This window comes from Acanthopagrus latus, chromosome 12, assembly GCF_904848185.1.
Source record: "Acanthopagrus latus isolate v.2019 chromosome 12, fAcaLat1.1, whole genome shotgun sequence".
Lineage (NCBI taxonomy): Eukaryota > Metazoa > Chordata > Actinopteri > Spariformes > Sparidae > Acanthopagrus > Acanthopagrus latus.
Window position 1 is genome coordinate 11,533,254 of NC_051050.1, and position 27,343 is coordinate 11,560,596.

The following is a 27,343-nucleotide window of genomic DNA, read 5'->3' on the forward strand; positions in this document are numbered from 1 at the left end:
AGGAAACAGCTAACAGCAAGCACAGCATCACACCTGTTTTTAAACCGTTGAACAAGACTGATACGAGGGAGGCAGTGCAGGGGTGTGAGACTTGGCTAGTGCTTTGGTAAAGTCAGGGAAATTTCTCACAGAAGAAAATCTATCACAATATATTGATTTTGATGCAGGGCCTTTTCCTTCTGCTCACAGCACGATAAATGAACGAAGCGAGGAGGAGACGCTCCACCAATCAATAATTTCTATATCAACAATGCATTAAGTTTATAAGTAATGTGAAAATGGCAGCTCATAGGTAAGGGAACTGAGGAAGTTGGGAAATGAAAGACCAAATCTGCATCTCTCTTTGGAGCTAATTTTTTTTGGTTGCACAAATAAAGAATAAATAAATAATAAAAATAAAATGCTACTTTCATCAGTGGTGTTTACTGCAGCAACAAGCATCTGTTTCAAGCAGAAGTGTCCTGATAAACCCCCACATAGACAACCCACCTAGGACCAAACAGCACCACCTGGTGAACACAGTGGAGCATCTAGGAGCTAGAACCTAGATAGTTTTCCTCAGGGGTTTTATGGAGACAGAAACGTGTTGAAAAGGAGAGTAAATATTGAATTTTCATTTTTCAGGTAGTCAGAAACATGACTGTGAATGAATGCTAATGTTGCCCTGTCTCTGCTGGATGCATGAAAAACAGGCAAATCTTTGCACACACACGAGCCCATTATGTGAAGACTTTGTGTTTCTTTCTTTCTCACGGAGTTCTTTTCCTTTCAACGGGCCAGAAAGAAGGACAAATGTAGCCCTTTTCTAAGCTATGTGCTCATATTCATGGAAATTTATGTAAAATTATCTTAAACGCCTGTCCCAGTCCAGAGTAAATTCAAAGCTGTCAGAAGCTCCATAAGTGCTGCCGGCATCAATACGGGTTTGAACACACTGAATTATTGATTTATTTTTTTCGCACCTACATTTTTTTTATATTAAAATAAACCCTGTGAATGAGCTGTAAGTGACCCTTATGAGTCCACATCATATAGTCTTACATGGTCCACGATCAAATTAGATAACAGTATCGCACATTTTTCTAAGGAAAAAATCCAGGTGCCTGACAAAAAACTCCACATTTAATCCAAACACCCCTGACTGAGATTGACAGGGGCGGAAACTCATTATAGTTCTTTATTTCCTTACCTGCACTAACCTCGTGCATATAAATACACAGAAATTGCACCGTTTCCTGATTTGCCTAGCTGTGTTTATAAAGCTTGGCAAACAAGCCGGACAGCCTACGGTCGGGCCACTGAGTTTGAATAGCTGGAGACTGGAAATAAGTTACATGTATGGAGAATATGGAGAAAGACAGAAAAGGTTTTGCAGTTGAAACAGAAGCAGAGTCAGGTTTTATTTACAAGGCCCCAAACCACAAATGGCAGCAGCGGTCTTTACAATTTATATAGCACACACATACAAACACATAAAAACTCTGCGTAAATCAAACTCCACCTAAACAAGCCTTCTAACGGGGAAAAAATGGAATGGAAGAGCCACAGAGGAGGGATTGCTTCGTACTGCAGATTGCCTAAGTAAAATATATGTGTGGGAAACACTGCTGTAGATTGTGAAACACAAGTTAAAAGTTTAGACTTAATAAGTAAGAGTGTGGGTCCAGGAGGACATTGAGCAACTTATTCAATCCCAGATAGGTAGAGCCTGAGCCACATAACCTCCTCTAATCTGATCAACCCTGCTCCATGTACGTCAACTACGGTGATTGCAGCATGGCACAAATACTTCAGCTAATCATGAGCTGACAGAGAACCATGCCTTCCATTGTGGCACAGGCTTAAAACTCTGCGGTCTCTCTTTCTCTCACTCTTTCTCCCTCCACACACACACACACACACACACACACACACTGGGAATCCTATTTATTTAATACTACAACCAGGTCCCTGCTCAGGACAGCACGTGCGCCTGCTCGCACCGTGAATCAACATCAATCTGGCATTTACAAGATAGCACAACACAAAGCAACACATTGTTGAAGCAGTGGCCTGGAATCATAATCTCCCCGTCTCTATATATCAATTGAAGAGCTGTGTGCACTGCAGGAGTGATTATGTGTGCGAGAGCGCTGTTTCATTGTTGGCCTGAGAGGAAAAGACTGAAAAGACATATGAGATTGTCTTGTGTTAAGTTAGATGTTGATGAAACAGAAAAAAAGAGGAATTGGAAACGTATGCCATTCAGTATCAATTTTTTTTTTTAATCAATTCAAAGTTATCGTCTGGTAGATTAACATCTCACTGATCTGTGCAGATGTTATAGGTAGGTGTGATGAATGAATGGCTGTAAAGGACATTAATAGACTGTAATATGAAAGCCTCAAATGTTAGATCCAGCCCTGCTTTTGACACAGCTCAGGCCAATTTACTAGTATGCTGCACTGTTTACATAAACACTTGTTAACGGGGGGCTAATTAAATGGAGGATGAATGACAATGTAATACAATGAGAAACAGCAGCTCTGCAGTGATATACTGTACACTGCTGCTCAATAGTTTGGGGTCACCCCGAAAAAAAAAATATTCCACGAAAAATCACACTTTAATTGATCAAACGAGTTGCCACAAGAATATGAAGTATAGTCAAGTAAGCTGACAGGGCTAGAAATAGTAATTTTAAGTGAAATAATATTTTTTGTTTTCCAGCTTTCGTCAAGTATTCTCCATTTGTAGCAGTTATAGCCTTGCAGACATTTGACAATCTAGCTGTCAATTTGTGGAGTTTATCTGGAGAAATTTCAATTCATGCTTCCAGAAAAACTTCCGACAGGTTGGCTTTGCTACTCTGCCTGGAGGGCATCCTGGAGTTGCCCCTTTACTGTTGAAATCGATGTTGATCGATGATCAATATTTTTTTTCCGGGTACCATTTATGAAGCTGCCAGCCGAGGACCTGTGAGGCATCTGTCTCTCACTCTAGAGGGACATCCCGCTTCTCTGTCTATCCTGGTTAGAGCCAGTTTTCACTGTTCATTGTAGGGTGCAGTACACACCGTTGTGTTAGATCTTTAGTTTCTTGGCAATGGCCTTCATTTCTCAACAATACAAAGGACTGTGCTTCCAATCAATATAAAGTCATTTGTAATGCTTCCAAAGATCAGTTGTCATAAAAATTTTTTAAAAGAAACTGTCAGAAAAGTTTGGATTAGGTGGTCATGCTTCTAGGTAATTTGAGGCTACAGTTTGTGTTGTTGTTAGGAGGTGTTGGAATACACTACCATATTGGTGGCACATGGGTTATGTTTTTGAAATCGTGGCTATGTTGACCGATTTTCTTTTTGACTTCAGATGTCTGCAGGGTGTCAGAAGCTGCTTGGTTCGACATGGATAAGACACTTTGGAATAAATACATGCATATGGTGCATATAAGTGGAAAATGTGCATAACCTTTGTAACCCTTCCTCTCACTATAGAGTATATTCCTGCACTCGCTCACTCCGTCACTTCCTTGACGTTCTTCACAGTCAGTCGAGTGAACTCAAGCGTATTGACAGTTGTGTTAAGGAGAATGTGACATTTGTTTAATTCAGATCAATTTAGGTCCAACTTCAAACACAAGTGCTTGCCAACTGTTGACACTGAAATCCAAGTGTAATCACTGGAGGCACCAAGGAGGGTTTACAGAGATGCATTGGATTTTAACCCAGAAGAGATATACCTCAATACCAAGGAAGGAATAACTTTAGATATGCCTTTTTATTCTTGTTCCAATTCCAGCTCAAGCTAGATCTGAAGAATGTGAAATATAATTGCTACCTATAATAGGTGAGCGAATCTCTCCTGTGAAATGCAAATTAAATAAGTGAATATAAAGGTTAACTGTACCACTGAGTGCAGACATGATTTAATAGGTAATGTTTCTAGTAATTAATCTACATTTTGTTCTCAGAGTGTTAGCTGTGTTCACTGTTTAGTCTGTGGTATGCTGCTGAGGTGCTCTCTAAAAAGGTTAAATCACTCACAACTTCTCATGATTTTAAGAGAAGCCATATCAAACAGTTATAGAAGTAGATGAACAAAGCAATGCATGAAGTCAGAACCTGTAGGGTTACGGATGTAATTCAGCGGCTTGCTCATTATTTTATCTAAAAACAACACAACCGTTTCAATATCGTCATTCCCGTTCCCATTTTCTGCGGTTCCGCAGTCTCGACTTCAGTTTCTACACCGAAAAAATGTGCCAGGAAGATCTGCACTTTGATCTTCAAAACTGATTCAGTGTCGTTTGTATCTGAAAGCCCATTAGGAAAACATTTCAAAAGGTCATATAAGACCGAGCTGTTCTTTTTTAAGGCACAGATTATTAACATCTCTATAGCCCTACTAACACCAGTATTACCTGGGGACCTCTCATATATTGTAATGATTACCGAGGACATCTGTGATCTTAATCCCTTGCGAATCTGCCGTGTCCGTGTATTGTAAAGTCAAACTTCCACTGCGTATTACCTTCCTGTATTTCACCAAACACAGAGATCATGTGACAACTTTAGTCACGTTTGAATCAGCATGTCGTGATTTGGGGTTGTATTTCTATTGAATGGCTAAGAAATGACGGCAGTTAACAGCTGTGCTGTGAGATATGTTGGTGTTAATAAGTGATGACAGAGAAGGTAAGAGTGGCAAAAGGTTGCCATATTCAAGCACAGCCACAGACCATCTCTTACATTATATAAGCCTGCTGCAGATGTGTATTTACAGCTTCATTCCAAGCAGAAAGTGGGCAAATAAACTCTAAACCGTACTATTAATCTGGCTGTTGAAGAACTGATGCTTTGCTTGTCAAATTGAAAGTTGCGTGTGGGAAATAATTTCAGTAAATATGAGTAAAATACATTTTCCAGAGCAACTGTTGAATGTACTGTATCTTCTTACGTCCCTATCAGCCAGTCATTTGAAGTCATTTAGTTTCATGATAGATTAAAAAAACTACTGTGAATATCCCTCTTTGTCTTTTCGGTTCAGTTGAAAGTGCGAATTTCAACATCCTGCAGACTTATTCTGTTTTCTTGTGCTAGCAGAAGGATCCAAAATCTGAGATGTGAGTTGGCTGCCAAACAGCACTGCCTTCATGATCTATTCTGTCAGAAAGTCAAACCCAGAAGACACAAAATAAGCAAATGTGGACATTGTGAACTTGAGAACTCCTTCATTAAAATAATGGAAGCAGCCCTCAATCATCCAAGATACACAGCGCTAATACATTTTCATATGCCCCAATTTCTTAAGGCTTTGAATACATAAAGCATTAGGAGTTTTATTTGGATCAAACCGTTCAGAATTACAATGAAGGACTTGGTTTTGACAATTAAATGACATCTGAGGATTTCAAAAGGCCACTGAGGTATTAGAAGATTCCATACTGGACACAGAATTGGTAATTCCATCATTAATATACTGGGCTGCAAGTTCAGTGGTGTATCAAGAGAAATGGATAAATCTTTTTAAGCACCGTCTGTCTGACATGTTATGGATAGACTAGTGGCATGCATAACACATTTTGCTATTAACCTTTGCAGATGTGTCAGAATGATGAGTCAGAGAGACACTGGTCTGGGCAACCCTGGACTGTATCTAATATTGTTGGTTGCACCAAAGCAGATCTCAGGTGTAAATGGGATTTTGTGGGGTCAGGTAGTGGACGCCCTCTGAGACTTGGACAGAAATCATACAAGACAAGACTCTGACAGCTTTGAATGGGAAGAGGGGAGCCTGGGAGGGGTCTTTAATTGCTCTCTGGGGTTGGAAAAAAAAAGCAACCTGTAAACTCAGAATGTGGTGTGAGGAAAGGACTTGATGTGTCTGGTGGGAGATTCTCACAACTATGAATGTAGGCCAAAGGCTTGTTCTGCAATCTCTCTAATGGGGTGGAGGAGCGACATGACATTTGTGAAAATTGGACAAAGGACCCTGAAAAAGGGGGGGAGGAGAATGACCTGACGAGTTCCACGGAATCAAGAGAAGGAAACTTGACATCTTCGAGAGGAGAGCAGAAGACAGTCTGGACATTTGCTGGCATGTAGCCCGGGGTTAGGTGGAGATGAATTTTGAGCCGTTTGTGGTAAAAATGCTTCTCACATCTTGTGGAGGGTTGTGTAGGGAGGTTATACTGTAGATTGCACATTGTGACATCTTGAGAGGAGAAAAACACAGTAGGCCACTTCCGGGGGATAAAGCATAATATTTGCTATGGTGTTTTCCTTCAGAGGAACCAGGTCCTCGTCCACAGAGTCTGTCACGTTGCACTGCCATGTTTCTAGAGTAGCCCACTGTTAACACCAGCACTCACCTTTAGCCCTGTATTAAAATCAATTGTTATTATCTATTGCCACCACGCTGATAGAAAGTTGGGTGAAGGTCAGATCAAGTCCACAAAACATTTCTGGAACCTCACAGCAACAAAGCATTGAAGCATCAACTGCAACAACTGAAGTAGATGGAGACTTGATTCCAAATGTAAAAAATAAAAAAAAACAACTAAAGAGCATCAAGTGGCTCCATATAGCTCAGATAATTCAAGTTTCTGGAACCCCCAAGAACTCCAGTTGATTTGAAAAAGCAACACACAAAAAAGAAGCAAAAAACATTATTATCTATCGCCACCATGCTGATAGAAAGTTGGGTGAAGGTCAGATGAAGTCCACAAAACATTTCTGGAGCTTCACAGCAAAAAAGGATTGAAACGTCAACTGCAACAACTGAAGCAGATGGAGACTTGTTTCCAAATGTAAAAAAAACAACTAAAGAGTTTTGGGGGTTTATGAAACTTCAACTGACCTTCCATCGCCATGGGGGTGTGTTGTTTTTGACTACATTTTTCAATTTTGGGCGAACTTATCCTTTAAATTCCTAGTTGGCAGAGCATGTAGCATCCTTCTAACTGAGCAGGAGTTAAATTTAATGTAAAGCAAACAGTTACTACTCAGTTACTACTACAGTGTTGTGAATAGGAACATTAAAAGGTGGAGGCAGAGCAAGGGTTTCAGAATATGAACCATTTCAGTTAAATGTTTTTAATTCATTTTTTTCATTGGTCTTCCCTTTTATCTGTTCAAAGAATGAATAACCTTACAAAAAATTGTTATCGGGAAAATTCACCGCCGGCCTGCCTTTCTGCCCTTGCCCTCATCTCAGAGAAAAGGTTAAACCATATTTCGTATATCTGTATTTTTATTTGACTACACGGATTTTTAGCTGTGTTTAACATTCAGTGATATCAGTGACACCGTGTGGGAAGCGGAAGGGAAAATGAAATGAGGTGTAAAATGAAGGGAAGAAAACAGAGAAAAGGGTCTGTACAAATGAGGCAGTGATCAGTGGTGACAGTTCATTATGGCTGGTAAATGCGGCCATGCGGGGGTGGCTGGAGGAGAGACTGGAGCGCTAATTGGAGCGGATGGGAGGGATTCTCGTCTCATAGCAATATCACAACTATTTACATGCTTACAGCTCTGGCAGGGAGAATGTATTAGAAGGGTGGGGATTACATGTTTTCATGTGAGATTATGTGTATTTTTTTACTAAGCATGTGTGTTTACATAATCACAGTGTTTTTTTTTTTATCCATGCAGGACCCTCGTGCGTGTGTTCTCTGTAACAGCAACAGTAGTGACAACGTTGCGCCGTGCAAATTTGGAGGACATAGGTTTGAGTCAGCGTACTCTGAGGAATGTGTAGTTTTGTGTTCTCTTTTTGTTTAGTTTCATGGTACTGAACTACAAGGTGACATGCCATCAAAGCTGCAGGCAAATGTGTGTGTAAACATCAGTTTTGACACCAGCACCACTGGGACCCAGGGAGTATGACTAAGATTTCAAAGAAGGAACCACAAAGGCGTTTCGTGACAAAACTCAGTGCGGGCTTCAGACATCAGTGACATCATTGTCAACAGCAATGGCCGCCGGCAAAATTCACTCTTCCTCTCGATACGTAGTGACAGTGTCATCGTGGATCTTTATGGACTGTCATGAGTGGCAACTGTTGCCGTGTGTTGCAGGTGCTGTCCCCTCTGACGTCCTCCGTCCTGGCAGAGAGGAGCATCAGGGTGCAGGACGACAAAGTGACGGTGACAGAGCTGGGCGTTCAGTTGGTATCCGGACTGTCTTTGTCGCTGCAGCTCAGCCCTGGGAGCAACAGAGCCATTGTTGCCACTGCAACCACACAGGAAGTCATTGAGTCACTCAAACAGGTACGAAACCAGTATGCAAATATGTTAAAGGTGTAATATGTAAGAAGTGATGAGCTGTCTAAGTCATACTACAAACAAAAAGGGGGCGGCATATCCCCAGTGCTAACTGCTAACTTCTATTAACTGTGTCTGCTATTGGCTAGTGAGCTGGGTTAAGTGTGCATCTAGCTGCCAGGACTGCTAGGAATATCAGGGTTTGTGTCTGCAGTGCTAGCACGAGAGGTTTGGACAGAGTAGGCTGGGGCTAGCGGGTTAGCATGCTAACCTCAGTAGATATCTCTGCAACACAAAACATAGACGCCATGATGTCAAAATTGCTAATTTTTTTCACATTATTTTTATAATTTTTGTTAATGTAACACAAGTTTTTTTTTAACTAAAAAACCTTACTTTTTGCACTTATTATTCGTTTATTAGCTTATCACAAGAGATAGGAAGGTACTGTGTTCGCACTCGACTGTGCATTGTATTTTGCTTACAAGTTCAAGGCCGTATCGAGGTTATTATGAAGTCTATGATATGCATTGTAGTTTTCCCTTTATAATTAATTCACTCTTGATATAGTGGAGCCATCTCTTTGATTTGCATATCCAACCAGTGAACAGCTCTTTTATTCCTGTAATTATAATTTCAAATGGAAAAAGGCTAATGTCTTGTCCCTCGGAGAGTAAAGAATATTTGGCTTTCAAGCGAATAGTTTCATATCCCACTCTATTGTTTCTTTCCACCATAATTAAGGCTCGAATTGGCTTCCACCGTGTTCTTCTCTTTTATTTTCCAGTCATTCTTCTGCATTAGCTGGAAATGTGCAGATTACTGTTTGTGTGTTTACTGTTATTTTCAGGGTTATTTGGGTACTGCTGTTATGCTGATACCAATTTGCGTTCTGTTTTCCAAGGAGTCCCTCATCAGTGCCTGGCTCCAGTTCAGTGATGGATCCATGACTCCTCTAGACAACTACAACCCTGCCCATTTTGACCTGGCAGCCACCTCTTTGAATGAACAGGTGGTGGTGGTGCAGCGCAGTGCAGCGTGGAAATGGCCCATTATCGTTGCCAAGGGTGAAGGTCAGGGTTTGCTTGTGCGTGTTGAAATGAGCCAGTCGGAGGTGTGCCAGAAGGGGAAACGACGTACTGTCTTAGCCACTGGAATGGCAAACATACAAGTGAGATTTGGTCAGTCAGAGGAGCAATACAGACAACCAGGAGACCGGCGAACACGCCCTGACCCTCCATATTACGGCGGATCTATCTCGGACATGGAAACTGGCTTAATCAACCGTGGAGCCACTACCATCAGGGGCCACGTCCCGGTGAGACCCAACGGGGGCCGTCTATCAGCAGACAGCGGGGCGAGAGCACCGAGCGAATTCTCTGAGTATCCAGACAAGGGAGACCTGCCTCGCAGCCGCAGCACTGATGATGACTTGTTACCGTCCCGCAGAGGTCTGACAGACCTGGAGATTGGTATGTACGCCCTGCTGGGAGTCTTCTGCCTGGCCATCCTGGTTTTCCTCATTAACTGCATCTCTTATGCATATAAGTACCGGAACAAGCAGCTGTCCCTGGAGGCCCCGGAAGCAATGCCCCATGCCCACGACTGGGTGTGGCTGGGCCAAGAGGAGGGCCTTTGTTTGCAGCAACAGCAGCAGGACGAACTTTGTGGCACTCTCGAGGAAGGCAGTCAGCTACTAAACGGAGGCGTCCAGCGTGGTAATAACGGCATGGGAGGCTGCAGTTCGAGTGGGAGGGATCACAGGAACGAGTCGCTTAACTCACCCACCACCAAGAGAAAGAGGGTGAAGTTCACCACCTTTTCCAATGTCAAGGCCAGTAATGGATGTCCTGTGCTCAGCCCATTAGCGCTGGTGCAGACCAGTGAGATAAAATGGGTATGTCCGGACATCGAGCTCGGGGACACAAAGGATCTTAGGAACTACATGGAAAAGCTTAATGAGAATGCAATTAAGAACATTGCATAGGGGGTGTTTTCATTGAACTAAAGAGAAACTCACCTGAATGCCTTCAGAATGAGGAGGGAATGAGGGAAACAGGAAGGATAGGAAGAGGGAAAAAAGAATAAAAGGGTGCAGAAAACAGACTGACGGTAAACTGTACCTCAGCATAACAGGATAGTGTGCTCAGCCTTTGTTGTTTCCATGACAATACTCAAGCAACGGACTACAAAGGGACACGATTTGCCACGAAAACAGAGCATAGTTACAAAAGGGGGGAAATGTGAACTTGATATTGTTGCTTAACTTAAATGTACGTTGTTTGTCTTTAATTGACGTTCCTTTTATATTCGCCATGTAGCTCGTTTTACGTTCTCTTTTTTTAAAAATCATCACGTTTTAATGTTGTATTTGTTGTACTTTTCTGCGCTCTGTTGCTTTTTCTGTTTTTTAAGAGTTGCTGTAATGCCCTGTACCACACGTCAGCAATTATAGATTCTAGGAGAGAAGAGTTAAAAAGAACATTTTGTACTGTATATAAATGCAGAGTTTAATTCGAAGGTAATATATGTACAGTAACATTTTTTTGTAAAGTGCTGTTTTGGTTTTTTTGTTTTGTTTGTTTTGTAGTTTAGTTTTCTTTTTTGTCTCCAGACACCAGATCCATGCATGATGCTATTAAAGAGGAGGCATGTGTGTCTGGTCTGAAAGCGTGTAGATAACTAATGCCAATACAGCTGGAGACATGTCCGTTTTAAATGATTGCATTCATTCATCACGGAGCTGAGTTTAGGGTCGGTTTCAGTATGTTAATATTGACTTTGTTAGGGTTAGGGTTGTGCATTTCCCTCTTCTTATGTTTATGTTATTATTTATGCCACCCCCTTTTATTCAGTTGTAAACGTCAGATGAAGTCCTGATTCGGCCTGATATTCTGATAAGAAAAGCATTGAATGTGAGAAAATCTAAGAGAATCCATAGACAATCACATAAATTATGTATGGATTATCCTTTCATTTACAGTGTTCCATTAAAGTCGGTCCAGTTTACAGCTTGAATGGCTTGAATTAAATCAAGTTACCACGTTGGATCCAAGAAAAAAAAAGTCATGACGGTGAATGAACAAACGATCACAGACTGTGAAGTGTAAGCCCAAAGTCTGCCCTCATCTTCCTTTTGTCATATGTCAGTACTGGTCCATCATTTTCTATCTCTGTTTTGAAATTGGCCGCTGGACTAATTAAAACTGAAGGTGACTCTTCTCCATCACGCTGCTGTGTGATTCCTTCTTTTTTTTTTTTTTTTTATTGGGTGCTGTATTCTTCTCTCGGCCTGTCTTGTTTTTTGCTCATCTGACTGGTTTATGCGAGTACACAGACAGTGGCTTCATCAAATATCAAAATGAAGTGCCTGTTGTTGTTGTCAGTCAGTGCAGCTGCCAGCTGAAGCAGGAGAGATAAGTTATCTTGCACCTATCATCCCACCACTCAAAACCGCAAATACATTCGGATATTCATGCATTTTCTCCACCCAGTGTATGACTGCTTGGAGAAAACAGCTAAGAGATATTTTTTCCATTAATTGTTTTTTTTAAAGCAAGAAGCTGCTTTTTTTTCTTTTCTTCAGTATTTGTGCATGTAAGAGGTCTTGAAAATTAAAAAAGCACAATGTTTCGGCCAACAGGAGCTCATCTCTCCCACAGAAAACCCTGCCCCTGAAATGCCTCCTCAGTAGTCCTGCCTTTAATTCCATGACCTTATGTCATCACACACCACGTCACACATTTGGGTTATTAACGCCTGTATTCACTGTCGAAGTAAAGCTAACTGGAGGCTGAAAAAAACGACGGTGCCAACTGCAGACACGGTGAGCGGTGCTGGCTCAGGCATGTGTGAGTTGACCAATTACAGCCAACGGAGTATATGGGAGGAGTTCCTTAAAGAGACAGGAGCTAAATGCGTTTTTTGAGCATTAAAGTGTGTAAACCTATTCTAGTAGTGACCCAACATAAGATTATAAACCTGAAAATGAGCCTAATACGTCGCCTTTAAAATAATTATGTTTACTGGTTATAAATGACTGCGATACTAATTAGATACAAAGCAACAAAAGAGACGAAAGAATATCAGTTTCATACAAAAACCCACCCAAGTTTGAATAAGAAATGCTTTTTATAGGTGCCAGTGCAATAAAAAGCACAAACCACCTTCTCGACCAACATCTAAGTAAAGGAAGTCAAAAAACTATTTCTGCATCCAGTCTAGGCATGAATAGAATTAACACAAACACAATAAACATGTTTGTAATCTGCATGTGAAATCATGTAATAATACCTCTTAGTGTCCTTTGTGTGTCATAATAAGCTGTTAAAAAAGGTTTTAGGTCAAGTGCACCAGTGCCTTTGAAGCCTCTAAAACTCTCAGAAAATGTTTTTCCCCCCACGAGATCACAGACAGTCTCCCTTTCTAAAAGGGCAATCTAATTAGAGATTACTTAGTTCAGTCTTATTACATGTTAATGTGGCATTTCCTGTGCAATTTGTCTTGCCCACTTACTGTACCTGTAAAATTACTCAGATATAATTTGCAACCTAATTAAAACAAATCTGAGGACCTGTGCATTGGAGATGTCCCTGGGTAACCAGGGAAGCCTTGTGCCGTAAATATCTTTATTTAAAAGAGGGGGCGCTGCTTTGACAGTGATTTTCTTTTACAAACCTGCCTCTGGGCAATTTCTTTCATGCTTTTGGATTAAGTCAATAAATCTCAGTCGATGTATAAAATAAAAGCCTATTCGGCGTGCAAATGAAAGCTGCACATCTCTACATGGTCTTGATGATGATATGATGGTAAAACAATATTTCAGTATCTTTATCTAAGATTGAAACAGGTACGGTACACACTACTTCCTCCTTTACAGTAGTGCAGACACTTTTTTCCATCTGAGTTGTTTTTATTTTGCTATTTTTAGCCTGAAAAAGTGGTTCCCTGTCACAACTAAATCATCTGGAAAATGTGTTTTTAGAGACAGCCATTAATTGGATGGGAAATTTTTGATTGCAATCATCTACTTCAGTTCCCGTGGAGCAACTTGCACTGTACTGGCCTACTGACACAAATGCCGTGCTTCTGTACTCATTCTCACTGATGCGCACAGACTGCCTCAAATAGCTTCAGAAGACTTTGAACGAGGATCATTTCGGACAGAATATTTTAAACGACAGCTAACGCAAAATGACACCACAACTTTTCCCAGGAACTTGCTCCTGGATAACCTGGGCGCAAAAACCTGGAGACAAGCGCAAGACTGGTTGATGTTTATGGCTTCTGGCAGATGCCCCAAGGCCAACACAAACGCAGACCACAGTCACCCCAAACACTAAAACTAGAAAACAGGACTGAACTATCCTCATGGGTCAGAAGTGGAGATGGTTGCTGATAAGAGTGGATAAGGGAGACTTCTAAATTGTTTTAGAAATATGAATGAATGGAAATGGAGCAGAGGAGGAAAAACCCACAGAGACAGTTCAACTCCTATCTTTGGTCATGGCAGATAGCAGCTACCAGAGATAAAAATGGTTATACAATTCAAATGTATGCCTACGACTTCACCCGTGGTGTGATCTGTGACGTTGAGAGAAACAACATCCTGACATAAGCACCGCAAAATTGTGCTCAGGCAGGATTTAATTGAACTGTAAGGCCCAGTTGATTATCAGTGGACCGCTGCCAGCAGTTGACACAAGGATCAGTAGAGTTGTATCACTGAACACATGGTTCAGCAAAGCCTGTGGCCTGAAAGGGATCAGCTACATTGATAACTTTAATCTGTTCTTGGGATGTTGACATCTTTCTCAAGTAAGTTTACTGCTGATCAACTGTTATTGGTTAAGCTGGCGACACCCTTCGGCCAGGCCTAAATGATGCACCCTGACACACAGGAGCCTCAAACGCGACAGCCTCAATGCCAGCCTGTTGCCAACCCGCTAACACAAGGGCCGCAGCCTCCACAACAGGAAAACAAAACACTACAACCACTGTGTCAACAACCAGGTCATGGATCGCTCCTCCAATTCCTCCTCCCCATGCTGCCCACTTTCCTGGTTCACTCCTTCAGGGATTTACTGACAAAATAGGACAGCTGGATTCAGTCTCCCCTCACCTTCCCTCTCGGGGATCTCGCTAACAAGCTGATCAGTGATATGTGATGCTACAGGTTGCCACCAGGTTGCATTCACAGACAATGTGCTGCCAGCCAAAACAACAGCGAGCAAATCTAGAGAGGATGTCTTGGACATACAGAGTCCCTCCAATATCTGTCTTCTCTCCTCTACCTTTTAGGTAGCAGAGTGAATGAGATGCAATGAACTCACACTGCAAATTAGTCTCGATCCATCTCCAGCCCTCTCAGGAATAACCTGCACCTAGCAATGCTTGAAGATATTAGCAGTAATTCTAAACTTCATTCATGTTTTAACGGAAACCTGGCTGGATAGACATTGCAATGCAACTGTTCATGCATCAACCCCTCCCCTTCCTTTACATTTTTCTGGCCTTTTTCATGGCCTTTTATTAAAGAGATCATATTATGCTAATTTTTCTGATTCATACATCTTATTTGGGGGGGGGGTCTAGTAGAATAGATTTACATATTTCAGTTTTCAGAAAAACACATTATTATTCTCATATGGTGTATTGCAGCAGAGTGCCTTTACATACTGTGTCTCGATGATGAGATGAGAGTTGCACGTGGGCATTACTTAACGGGCAGCATGTAGCCAATCAGGGGCAGAGCAGGGGTGTGAGATAGTAACTCCCCTTGGCGTGGACTAATTTTGCAGACCTTTTACGTGCACAAAAGTGCTACATAACACAGTAAAGGTAAGGTGAGAACCAAAAGAGCAGAATATGACCTTTTTAACAGCACAGATGAAGACTGACAGGAGATGGGATGAGTCATAGGGGAGACGACACACAGAAAAGGGCTACAGGTCAGACCTGAACCCTGGGTGGTGAGGACAAAGCCTCTGTACATGGGGTGCATACTTCACCAACTGACCCACCAGGGTGCCACCGATCAAGCCTTTTCTGATTCAAACTCTGTAAAAGTGGTACAAGGTGAAAAGGAAAATCTTGTGCAAGCAGTTATCACAATATTAGAGGTATAACGTTACGCGTGTCGTTCTGAACTGTTTCTTTACAGGGCCTCCAGTCTGGTGCGCAATTTCCTTGGTTCAGTATTTACTGTGACCCAAAACAGTGGTCCATTTCCGCTGAGCACAAACTTTAAAGCATGAGTTTTACCCGTAAAGTTGAGCCGGGTTAGACAAGCTTGGCGAGGTGTTGCTGGCATCAGAAAAGGCGAACACAAATGAGACTCCAGGGCTGGCTCCCAACACTGTCAGATCCACTGTATGGGAGCATCTCAGTATCATGGTGAGTTACAGCTAAGATGGACAAAGCTAAGTGGATGTGATGAAAACCACAATTTGTCTCAATTTGTGGAATGAGACTAAAACAGACATAGCATTCAAGCATACTCAAGACCATGCTTAAGCAGTAACCAGCGCATTTGGAGCGTTAATCGCTGCCGATTTCAGACAATATGCTAGCTTGTTCTCAATCTTAAAGTTTTAATTTTCTTTGCAACGGTCCCTCAGATATTCTTGCCTCGAGCTGGGTCAACACTAGCCCTCCTGACCATCCTCCTCCCCCTCTTTAGCCATCCAGGCCACCGCTCTCTGCCCAATTTCCTGTCGACTTTCATCAACTCCTCTCCACCTTATCCACCTGTCGACCCATCCTCACAAGAACTACAGTCTCATATTGCTTCTTTTATGCCTTTCCAAAACTCCTCACCTCTCCTCAACATCTTAGGGGACATTCTTATCGCACTGAACCACAAACAGCCCACCCTGCTCCACTGAGATTTTCCTCCCCTCCATTGAAGTACTCCAGACTGCTGCAGCAGCCTGTCACTCCACAGTCTTAACCCTCTGAGGATTTTTGCCTGTGTCCGTGACACTGAACTGCCAGGTATACCTCTTGCTGACATTGAGATCTCTGGGTCTGCACCCACGCTGGCTAACTAACTGACAGCTGCTGTCAAGTATAATGGAACAGGCCCCTGTCACCATTATGAACCATCTCCACTGACATTCACTATGCCGATACATCTCTAGTTATCACGTTTCGCAAATTCTCCAGCTGTTGCTATGCCAACGATCCTCAACACAACCTTTTCTACTTTCCTAATCCACTCCATTTCTTCCTTTTGACACGCAGGTTCGGGCGAGAATCACCAATTACACTGCTGATGTCACCCATCAACCCACCACCTCAAGCTTGTCTCTCTGTCACGCCAGACCGACTGCAGTGACTCACAAAATGAAACGTAGAATTACAAAATATCTGGAGTAATTCCAGACAGTTGCCCATTTAGACTGCACTCATTATCTTACCCTGTACTGTTGGTTTGCACTCGCACCACAGAAGTGGTTCTCTCTGGGGAACCTCCAGACGGGTTTCCACAGAAAAATGGGGCAAAGGTAAAATGCAGTAACATGATGGGCACAAATGTGACAATGTGCAAGAATAACCACTCCAAAATAAATTTAGCTGTATCCAAAAATGTTTTCAGACTATGAGCAGTAACACAGTTGAATAGGGCAGATAGTCTTACTGTATCCAATCGATGGTCTGTGGGTTAAGGGGTCGCAACTTACAATTAATTTCATTATCAGTACGTTTCTAAATCATTTTGAATATTTTAGTCTATAATAACAGAAACATGTAAATAATCTCCAGCCATGCTTGCACTATTGTGAGGCTGTGCTTTGAGCTAAATGCTAATGTCGTCACGCGAACTTGTTCGGAATGACAATGCTAAAATGCCGATGTACAGCAGGTATAATGGTCAAAATCTTAGTTTAGCATGTTAGCGTGCTAACACATGTACAACACATAGTACAGCTGAGCCTGAATGACATTAGTCCTCCAGGTATTTGGCCATAAACCAACATTTCAAGCCAATCCTTTGGCTTGAAGCTGGCTCCAGATGAAATGTCACAAGGTCACCAAAGTTAATACAATCTTTCCTGAGGGGAGGTTGTAGGTGTGCAGCAAATTGGATGGCAGTCCATCCAACAGTTGTTGAGACATTTCACTCAAAAGCATAAATGTCAAAGTGCTGGTGCTGCTAGAGGAAAAGCCAGGGGACCACCAAAATAATTAATATTAAATCATTTGGGAACCATGAATGTCTGTACTAAATTCCGTCTGCCCATCAAATGCTTGTTGGGAGATTTCAGTTTTCGACTGACAGACCAGCACTGCCATCCCTAGAGCCATTAGCTTGGCTAAAAAGGCCCACATCTCACCAAACACTAACAGTCTAAATCCATAAAACATTAAAACTGAGAAAAGCAACACATTTTTGAGAGGCAAAAGCTAAAATACTGTTAGATAAAATGGATGGACAATGTTGATTTTCTTTTTCCCGTCAACAACCCTTAACCCTAACCTTAGAAAAGTGATAAATGAGCAAAGATGTCTGATTTAAAATTTCATAGCCCTAAAAAGATGTGCTGTGTAAGAAATCGTAGATATATTTCTTACTCTCATAAGCCTTGCAGAAATCCGTGCGAAAAAACGTGTCTTTCTCTGAAACATACACACTGTATACAACATGTTGGCTCTTTAGTCTATACTGTGTGGCACTACCATGGTGCAACATTTTGACTGCAGGAACAAAACAACCAATATTACGTTTCTGCAGTAGCAGAGTCTGCGCTTTCAGGATGTTAGTTTTTTGCCACAGTGCCACCTTCCCAAAATTGGCACCCGCCACTCTCCAAATACATTTTGGCACCACGACACTGGCAGGCTGCTGATATATATCGACTTTGCTATATAACTTTCAACATAAATGCCAAACAGTAAAACACAGACAGTTTACAGCTACAGCAGATCTACTGATTGTGTTTCGAATTTCAAATTTGTCCCTTGCTGTCCACCATCATTCAACATTTGAAAATGTATCAAGATGTCTTGATACAGATACATCCATACTCAGTCAAAAGAAGAAGAAGAGGAAAAAAAAGAAGACGATGAAGAAGAAGAAGACAATGAAGAAGACAATGACGAAGAAGAAAAAGAAATAGAGTAAAAAGAGGAGGTTTAAACTGAAGAGATTAGAGATTAGGTTAAAGATGTGGTGACACATTGCGGGTGTAAAACCACCTGAAAAAAAACGGCGGCAGGATCCATCACAGCTACGGCAACGTTGCAGGCACTCATGGCGATCACCGACCCGACCGTTCATGCCTTGGCTAAACAATCAAGACCGCTGTCAGACATCCTGTGGATGTGTCACTAAGTACTCATATTTGTGGCCGGTCAAAACTTGTTTTGGCCAGTAAAATTTCAAACCCTACCTGCCATTGGCAGGTTTTGAAAAAATCAAATGTCTACACTGGCCGCTATACTGCCCCGACTATTGGAGGAACTGCTCTGTTGGTCCATATCAGTCCGCTTTTAGAATGCATGCTGGAACTGCTAACGAAATGCATGCAGAGCGCACAAAGAAGGTTTTGTTCATATCCGTGTCTAAGATATAGCATAAGCGAGCCTTTAAAGGTGCATGTCATGTAGCTATGTCTAGGTGCTGCAAAGTTATAATTTCATTACTGGTCTGACACATCGCGCATCTCTACTTCTTAAATTCGCCCATCCAATTTCTGCTGCCTGTGTACATGTGCATCCTGCAAATATCCCCTGTAATCAAGTGTGTGTTTGCACACATGATGGATCACAATGCAGTATTGTTGCTGATTTCATTTAGTTCAGCCAAATTTATTCTGGAAACAATCTGAGTCCTGTCTAAAAGGTACAACAGGTGTAAGGGCTCGCGCGACCTCTGAGTCACCATTGTTCCCACGTGTGCGCCCACTGGGCCCTGAGCGTATTCGCATTGGCGTACTGCAGCTGGTTTGTCATCAGGTGGGTGCAGATAAACTGAGAAGAATTATCCTGTGTGTGTGTGTGTTTTTAAGCATGTGCGTGTGTGTCAATGTGATTTATGGCCTCTACTGGTGCAATTAAAACGGGCTTGAATGTGGTATTGTTTTTCTTTATTCTGCTGACATTGAAACACTTCTCTCGGAGAGGATGGAGAGGACAGCACATGAAAACCAATTTTTTATTTTTTTTTTAAAGAGATGCCTCTGACCCCCGACGGTCTACACATGTAAACAATTCCGCAAGATGGATCCGGCCTTAGAGAGCGTCACGATGAGAGACTTGACAAAGCCATGAAAAAAAATCGAAGAGTTAATGAAGGGGAACAAAATCGTCGCATTTTTAGCTATGTGCAGTTGATCATTGGAAATCCCACTGGCAATGGCCTTACTCCGAGCTCCGAGCAGAGATGTGTCTGCAGCTGTTAACGCAGCCCCCTTCCACTACACGTAAAGCACCACTTCAACTCTCCTCTCAAATTTATTTTGCGCTTATTTTATCTCCGATGGTATTTTTGTTTTTTAGGTCTGTGTTTTCCAGCCCCCTAGGGGGAATTGTGCATTTTGTGTCCCTGAAGCGATAATGATGGCTTGCTGGCTGGTTTCTTTGTTCTGCAGCACAATGCCACACTGACAGACCAGGCTAAGAGAATGGCTGTTGGAAAGAGTTTCTTTAAAAAGGGAAAGTTCAGGAATTGGGAGGGGGGGAAAAAAAGGACAGGCAGCTGAAGATTGCCTCAAAGCATACTTGAGTGGATAACATAAATGCTGTGCTGTGTTAAAGGAAAAGCTTTATTCAAAGAAAAAAAAAACATTTTCAACCATCTACTCATCCTGTGTCAGCAGCTCTGACCCATAGAAAAACATTGGAAATTAAATGTAGGCCCAGCTCAATAGGAAGCCCTGATCAAGCATTTTTATGCTTGGTTTTTACCCTGATCCCTGTCCAAGTCATTACATTTTCTGATGTTCTTAATTTATTTTCATTATCTGCTGGTCTGATCCAATATTTACAATACATCTAAGACTATGCTGTTTACGTACCTGAAGCATTTTCCTTATTTCATTGCTGACAATTTTTTATGTAACTGGGAGAATGTGATGAAACTGATGAAACCCAAGAGAGAAGACCCGTCACTCTGTTGGACTACAGATACACTCACTGGGATTGTACAGTGGTGTTGGAGTCGGGGTTCTTTCCCCTAGAGGATCTCTGGAGGGAGACACCATCTCTTAGGGAGCCTTCAAATCCAAGAACGGACATGTTAACGTCCTGTTATCAAGTTTCTCAACATTAATTACTTTTTTTTTATTTCATTTTATTTGTCAGAGTTTTTGATTTATTGATTGCTGTCAGGATATTCAGAGATTTTCTTTAAATATAACAAAACATGTCTGTAGAATAACTTTAAATAAATTGACTTACGACAAGTGCAACATCAAATAAAGTCACACCTTCAAGTCGTACTGGAGATGTAAATCCCTGCCGCACTGGGCCGATGATTTTGATCAGCTTCATTTTCAGTGCATACTGATCCGTTAAAATATGCCTGGGTCTGCCCAGAGTTGGATCCTCAGCACCGGCTCTGGACATCTCTCTAACTGCCTGCAGACATGTCTGCCAGAGTCCAAGTGACACTTCAAAATTTTATAACTTTCCTGGCCTGGTTTCAAACCCCAGCTGGCTTTGCCTTTGCACAGGCAACACAATCACCTGCTAATGCAACATGCTGAAATGAGGCATTCTGCCACTAGAAGCCGCAGAGTCAATAGACTGCCGAGAAGCTGGAGTACTTGCACTTGATGAGTCAGGAGAGCTTTGTGCTCATCTTGAGTTTCATCACTGATACCCTTGGCATGATATTGGAGCGCTGGCATTTGGCTCTGTTTATCCTCGCACCATTCCGGAGAAAAGCTCTGCAAGCGGCCGCAGAGCTAACTTGAAGAATAGGCTAAATTGGCCTTCCTTCAGTCCTGTAAATATGAAGTCCTCAGAGAGGCTGCATTGGTATGCCCATCCTGCATTTAACAGACAGCAGACAAACATTTAGATCAGATTTTTTTTAGGTACATTTGGTACTTTCTTTTTCCTACACTTTTTCTGCCTCCCATGTTTTCCTCTGCCTAACAATGCAAGTTATCAATAAAGAAAAAGTGCAACCAGTAATTTATGGTAATTTATCAAACTTTCTTTTGTTTGATTACTCGTAAAACAGATAACAGTATTTCAGGCCCTGTTCGTGCAGCATCGCCACACGTTGGCATCGCCAGTGCCAGATGTTATTAGCACTGTAGCTCCCCTGCCTCTCCTTATCTACTTTTCATTACCAACATCTGTTAATTAAGAAAAGCAAAACACACTGGCTCATTTATTCGGCTGCAGTGCTGAAAAAGTTTGTGTCCTTTTTTAAGAGGTGTCTTATCAGCATGTAATGGGTGTGTTATTCATGCAAAGAAGCATCCAAGTTGAAAAAAAAAAAAAATCTATCCCTGGAATAGATTGTATTTATTTGCCATTTAAATCCAGATACAAATATCTGTAAATCTGCCATGAATTTCATTTTAATAAATAAATCATGTGCACAACACTTTCAGTCAGCTTCCCCTGGATAAATTAAGGTTAAAACAATTCGATAAAATTGCCAGCAGGTACGTGGAATATAATAAGACAAAGCGCCTTACACCAGATGTGCTCCATGTTTGTGTGTGTGTGTGTGTGTGTGTGTGTGTGTATTTCCTATTGTTCATGTGTTAAGTAGTCAGCCTTGTACAGGTGTGTGTTGGCTTTTAGGAAGAGATAGAAAAATATTGGCCGGCGCTTCTTCCCGTAAAAGATCCACAGAACAAACAATGGCAGCAGGAGAAAGCGCGCACACACACACACACACACACAGTTGGTATCAGCACTTTCCGGGAGAGCATGTGTTTAATTTTTGCCTCTAACAAGAGGCTTCATAGACAAACAAATGTATTTGCATGTAAACAGGACAATGTGAATGTGAAACTCAATTACTGACCATATATCACAGTGTCCAAAAGGAAGTGCTGTTGTCTTAATCAAACATTACCGGTGTAAACCACCTTCATTTACCATATGCCTACATGTGTACACATGTTCTGTTGCGGCTTACTCGATCCGAACCACCGGGACAGGCAGTGTAGATACAACAGAGATTCATCCCAGACTGTGACCATCACAGTGCCTGAGACTGCAGTTGTATAAACTGTACGACTGGCACTTCTTTACACCAAAAGATATTGTGTTGTGGAAATACATCAAGCCCTTCAGACACTACTGCTGTGTATTAACAAGGACACAACATGGACTGCATTGTGCTGGCACTGACAAAGCTACTGCAGCAAGACACTTTTGTTTTGGGTAAACCTGCACAATATAATAAAATCTGATGTAAGACTCTTTTTTTTCTGCCCCCCAAAACAATCAGAGAGGTTTGGATCACATTATGGTCACTTTTTAGGCTGTAGTTTGTTGTTGTCCTATTTGTTAATTGTACTGTGCATTGTTATAGACTGCACTTATCAGTTACCTAAATTTAAAATGAGTTACAATTGAGAGAAACAGAACAAAAACTAGGTGTCTTTAACAATTCATTTATTTAAAAATGTTGTTGTTTTGTTAATATATATATATATTATATATATATACATATACATATATACATACATATACATATATATACATATACATACATATATATATACGGTTTCATCCTTTCCTGGGTCGACCAGGGGGGCGGGCTTTATTATGAAACAACCAATCCAACCCACTAATCAAAGGTGTCAGATCATCGTAGTGAATTTTTTCAGACCAGTTCAACCTGTGCTTACGGCCTGAGCTTTTCCCACCATTCTGCTGGAACGACAGCTTCTTGCTCTTAAAATCTCACTCCTTCCCCAGCAACACAAATCGCTAGTATGTCTCTCAACGTGAAGGCGTCGAAGAGGGCGACTCTATATTTAATGTGCTGTAAAAAGGGATCAGATGATCGGTGTCAGGAGATGGGAGGCCCCCCTGCACTGTGGAGCCTATTCTCGCTTCAACTCAGCCTGGCGATTTATCAAATTACAGCCTGTTTCTAAGAGCTGACAGGACTGATTACCAGTGTGCGGAGAAGGAGAGGTGTTTTTTCAGTGGAGCCCTGTGCCTTGAAATCAGGGAAGCATCCTCTACTTACACCTTTTCCAGCCGTACTCACATTTTCTCTCTTCTACCTGTCTTACTCTCAGGTATCCAGTTCTTAAAGAGCTCGGTATGTATCCCGCCCCATGAGTGTGTCTGTGTACGGAAGGGTGTCTGCATGTGCAAGGGGGAACTGTTCTCTTGTGATTGTGTTTTGACGAGGTGAGATGTAATATTGGAGAGCCTCTGGCAGCTCCATTATCTGGGTGGTGTCAGCCCGTCTGCTCGTACACGCTCCCTTTCTTTGGGCCTATTCTCCCATTCAAACATTTATTTGCTGCCCTGACATACCCTGTCGAGCCCTTTCTGCCTCTCTGTCAGTGAGCCGGGCTTAGTGTACTGCTAACTCTGCAGCTTCGGGGCTGCCTGCATCATCATGTGAGCCCTTTTTCTAAAAGTGTTTGTTTTGCAACACATCCAAACAGTTTGACTTTGACTAAACATGACAAGTTTAACATCAAAGTAATTAAATTTGCACAGGCATTCTTGAAAGCCCGTGTCTATGATACGTAAATATGTATAGTGCTTTATAACAATAATAGTGACACATTACATTGGATAAAATGAAAAGGGGCAATTTGTAAGATATGGACAGAATGTTAGCTTAAAAAAATGAACAGACATCCTCAAAAGTGTGAGAAACAACAGTGTGGATGTATCGAGAGTGTCTCCGTGCTGTGTTGCAGAGATGTCTACTTCAGTTTGCATGCTAACCAGCGAGCCCCAGACTCTCCTAATACCAATTTCTGTTGTAAGAGTTTGATTCTTTGCCTAATAAGTGAACAAAATACACTCACAAATGCATCTTAAGACCCACTTTTATTCTCTGGCTTTTAATTGTGTTAAACTGGTCTTTATTTTTTCAGATAAGTTGGGTTTTTATATTGACGTTGCATTAATTTGTTTTTAACTTGGCGTGTTTCATATAACTTTTGCTCGGTACCTGCATTGTTTTATGCATGCCTGTTTCTATTTTAATCTTGCCTTACCATACACCTGTTTTTTAATCCCTGTATATTTATACATGTTCGTTTTTGTGAAGCACATTGGTGCAAAACCCGTTTGATTTTACAGTGCTATACAAATAAAAAAAACTTGACAGACCAAGAAAGGAAAAATGTGGACACCAATTTTCCTTACTAAAAAGAAAAATACAGTGATACACAGTATGAATAGGTTTAAGACCAGCTTAATTGCCTCGTTAACCCCTGTAAAACACAACTCAACATAAATGAGATAAAACTCACCAAAACACTGTTTGTCTTTCCACAATCACCTCTGGTTTGGTCAACATAAATTCTAAAATTCACAGAGTAAGATTTCTCTGTCGCACGCTCCTCCGCCAGGTCGGCTGGTGATCGGAAGGTCGCTGGTTCAAATCCCAGCTCCAGGCTGAGCTGAGCTGCATGTTGAAGTATCCTTAAGATACTGAACCCCAAATTGCTCCTGATGTGCGGTCGACACCTTGCAGGGCAGCCTCTGCCAGGCCCTGCGATGAGCTGGCGACCTGCCCAGGGAGTACCCTGCCCTCGCCCAGAGACACCCCATAAAAGGGATAAAGCGGTTATAGAGAATGAATAAATGAATGAATGGATGGATGGATGGATGGATGGATGGATGGATGGACGGCCGCTTCAACGCCTCTGCTGTCTCGGCCTGCTGCATCTTTTCATCCCTGGAGTCACTGTCCTGGGAAGAGCCGCTGTAAATCACCTCTGTACTTAACCTCGTCATCAAACTGGCATCTGTCTGTCTCAGAGGCCGTGTTCTATCCCAGTCTGGTATCCGTGACCACATGGCGACGCTCCTCTCATCAGCCCAGGTTGTAGTCCATTTAATAGCCACTTGCCTATAACAACAATGCCTAACTCATCTTCTTGCTAACAACAGCTAGTTGCTACAGCCAAATAAAGCTGCAGGAAAAAGTAGCCAGTTCAGTACAGTCAGCAGCAGTTAGCTGTCATGCTGCCCCCTGTTTTTGGAACAAGCTTTGAGTTCTTACAAATTACACCTATAGGTCTGTAGCACTATAGTTTATAATCGTTGGTCACTCGCTGACTTATTCTGCAAGGACCATGGTGTATTATAATTTGAATAGCTGCAATAGGTTATAATAATTTTAAAGTGCACTGTATTAACTAGAAAAGTTTTATTAAAAATGTGCATTTTTGACAGGCAACCTACTCAAAAATGGAAGGACTGCATCAAGTGCAGTTTCAGGTATTTTGATAAATGAGTAGCTGTGGTTTGAATGCAATAAGTGCTAGCTCTCTGCCTGACTGCTAGCCGACTTCCACAGTGACTCAGCAGTTGATGAAGTCAGTAATTGAGGGCAAAGAGTAAATAGATTACTGATTCAATTAACCCTATTACAGTGGGCAGTTCAGATCACAGCCAGACGTTTAGCCTTTCCAGCGAAAGCCTCGCAAACCTGCAGACAGCCTCAGAATACAGATGGATTCCCCAAAATGGAGCTTCCACAGAGGGCCGGAGAAACACACTCTCTGGAGCACATGGCAGCTCAATTAAAAGTGTTAAATGTGGGAATAATTCTGGGTGCCATTTTCCACAACCGCCTGGGAGGAAGCAGCAGCAGAGAAATGTCATTTTACTTATGCAGCAAATGAGAGCACGATTAAGTGACTCAGGAGGCCGAAACAACCTGCTGCAGAGTTGGCAAAATGAATCAGGAGCCCGGCAGTGGGCAGTTGTGGCTTTTAGATAAAGCACTTTTTCAACTTGGCCACAGTTAGCACCTTTCACAAAAAAGTATAATTATTGATGGCCAGTATAGGTCTAGATAACTAATGCCAGAAAGGTCCTTATAGGCAATTACTGAGTTTGATGGGAACTCAAGTGGGAGAACATGACATCAGAAGGAGCCATGTAGGCTTTACTGAAATGCTCATCAGTTGGACCAGTTGGATCAGTACACCACCAGCAGACTGACACATCTTCATAACTATTGTCATAAGACTTTGTTGATCACCTGTCTCTTCTAGCACCACCAACCAGTCAATGTATTCGTATGCAGTTTAGTACAGACAGTCTTGGTTCAAAGACTGTTCATCATAATGGCCTCAAGTACGATGTAAGATGTTAACATATTTTGGTTCAAATTCAAATTTCCTGACAAATTTCACCAGTGAACAGACATTCCCTTCACTGTCAGTTTATCTAACAGCATCATCAGGTCAAATCTGAAATTTGTCTCAGTGCTTTGGTTTGTGATCAAATCCCTGCAAAAGCAGATTCCTGTCCTGTGATCGTACTCCTATGCTTTTTAAGTTTAACATGCTATTATGTAACTTCTGCGCTAGGGGGCACTCCATCAAAACAAAACAAAAGACATTTGCCAGGTGTTATGTGGGAGGGCCGACGATGCGGGGGCGAGTCATGCTGAGCTGCTCAGAAAATTGGGTGCAGAGTCAGACCTCCTGGTGAATAAACACCAGGGGTTATTGTCGGGTGTGTACATACATACTGGGTTGACTGCTGACTGAAGCTTAAGGGGAAACATACTTAACATCAGAGCTGGAGTCCCTGGTGAGTGCCGGGGCTCGCTGACCTTAGTTTACGGCTAATGTACGTATTGGATCATGTACTGTAAGTACATAATTCAGCAAAATATATAACAAGGGTCAGTTTGTTTTCAGACATTAGTAAAGAATTCCTCCATGGTATATCCTCAAGTGCAAATGCCAAACTGAGATAGCCAAAATGGTAAACACTACTTGATTAGGAGTAGCAGATTAGTAATGTTATTGTGAGCATGTTAGCATTTAAATCAAATCACTGTTGGGCCCAAGAGCAGCCGGAATGAGCTGCTGGAGTGGCTGTGGACCATCTTCTATTCAATTATTCATTTCTTTCATATCTGTTCAACTTGAATGAAGAAAAATCAGACATGCCATTTCCCTTC

General features: G+C 41.9%; 1 protein-coding gene across 2 annotated transcripts in view; it reads left to right on the top strand.

The window, feature by feature from the left end:
• The window catches only part of si:dkey-112m2.1 (transmembrane protein 132C), a 167,993-nt gene extending 156,523 nt beyond the window's left edge, over window positions 1-11,470 (top strand). For both annotated transcript variants that reach the window (XM_037117719.1, XM_037117720.1), the window contains 2 exons: window positions 8,059-8,250; window positions 9,149-11,470. In XM_037117719.1, coding sequence (XP_036973614.1) covers window positions 8,059-8,250; window positions 9,149-10,231 — 1,275 coding nt within the window. In that variant the 3' untranslated portion in view covers window positions 10,232-11,470. The remainder of the gene's footprint in view (window positions 1-8,058; window positions 8,251-9,148) is intronic.
• The last annotated feature ends 15,873 nt before the right edge of the window (window positions 11,471-27,343 follow it).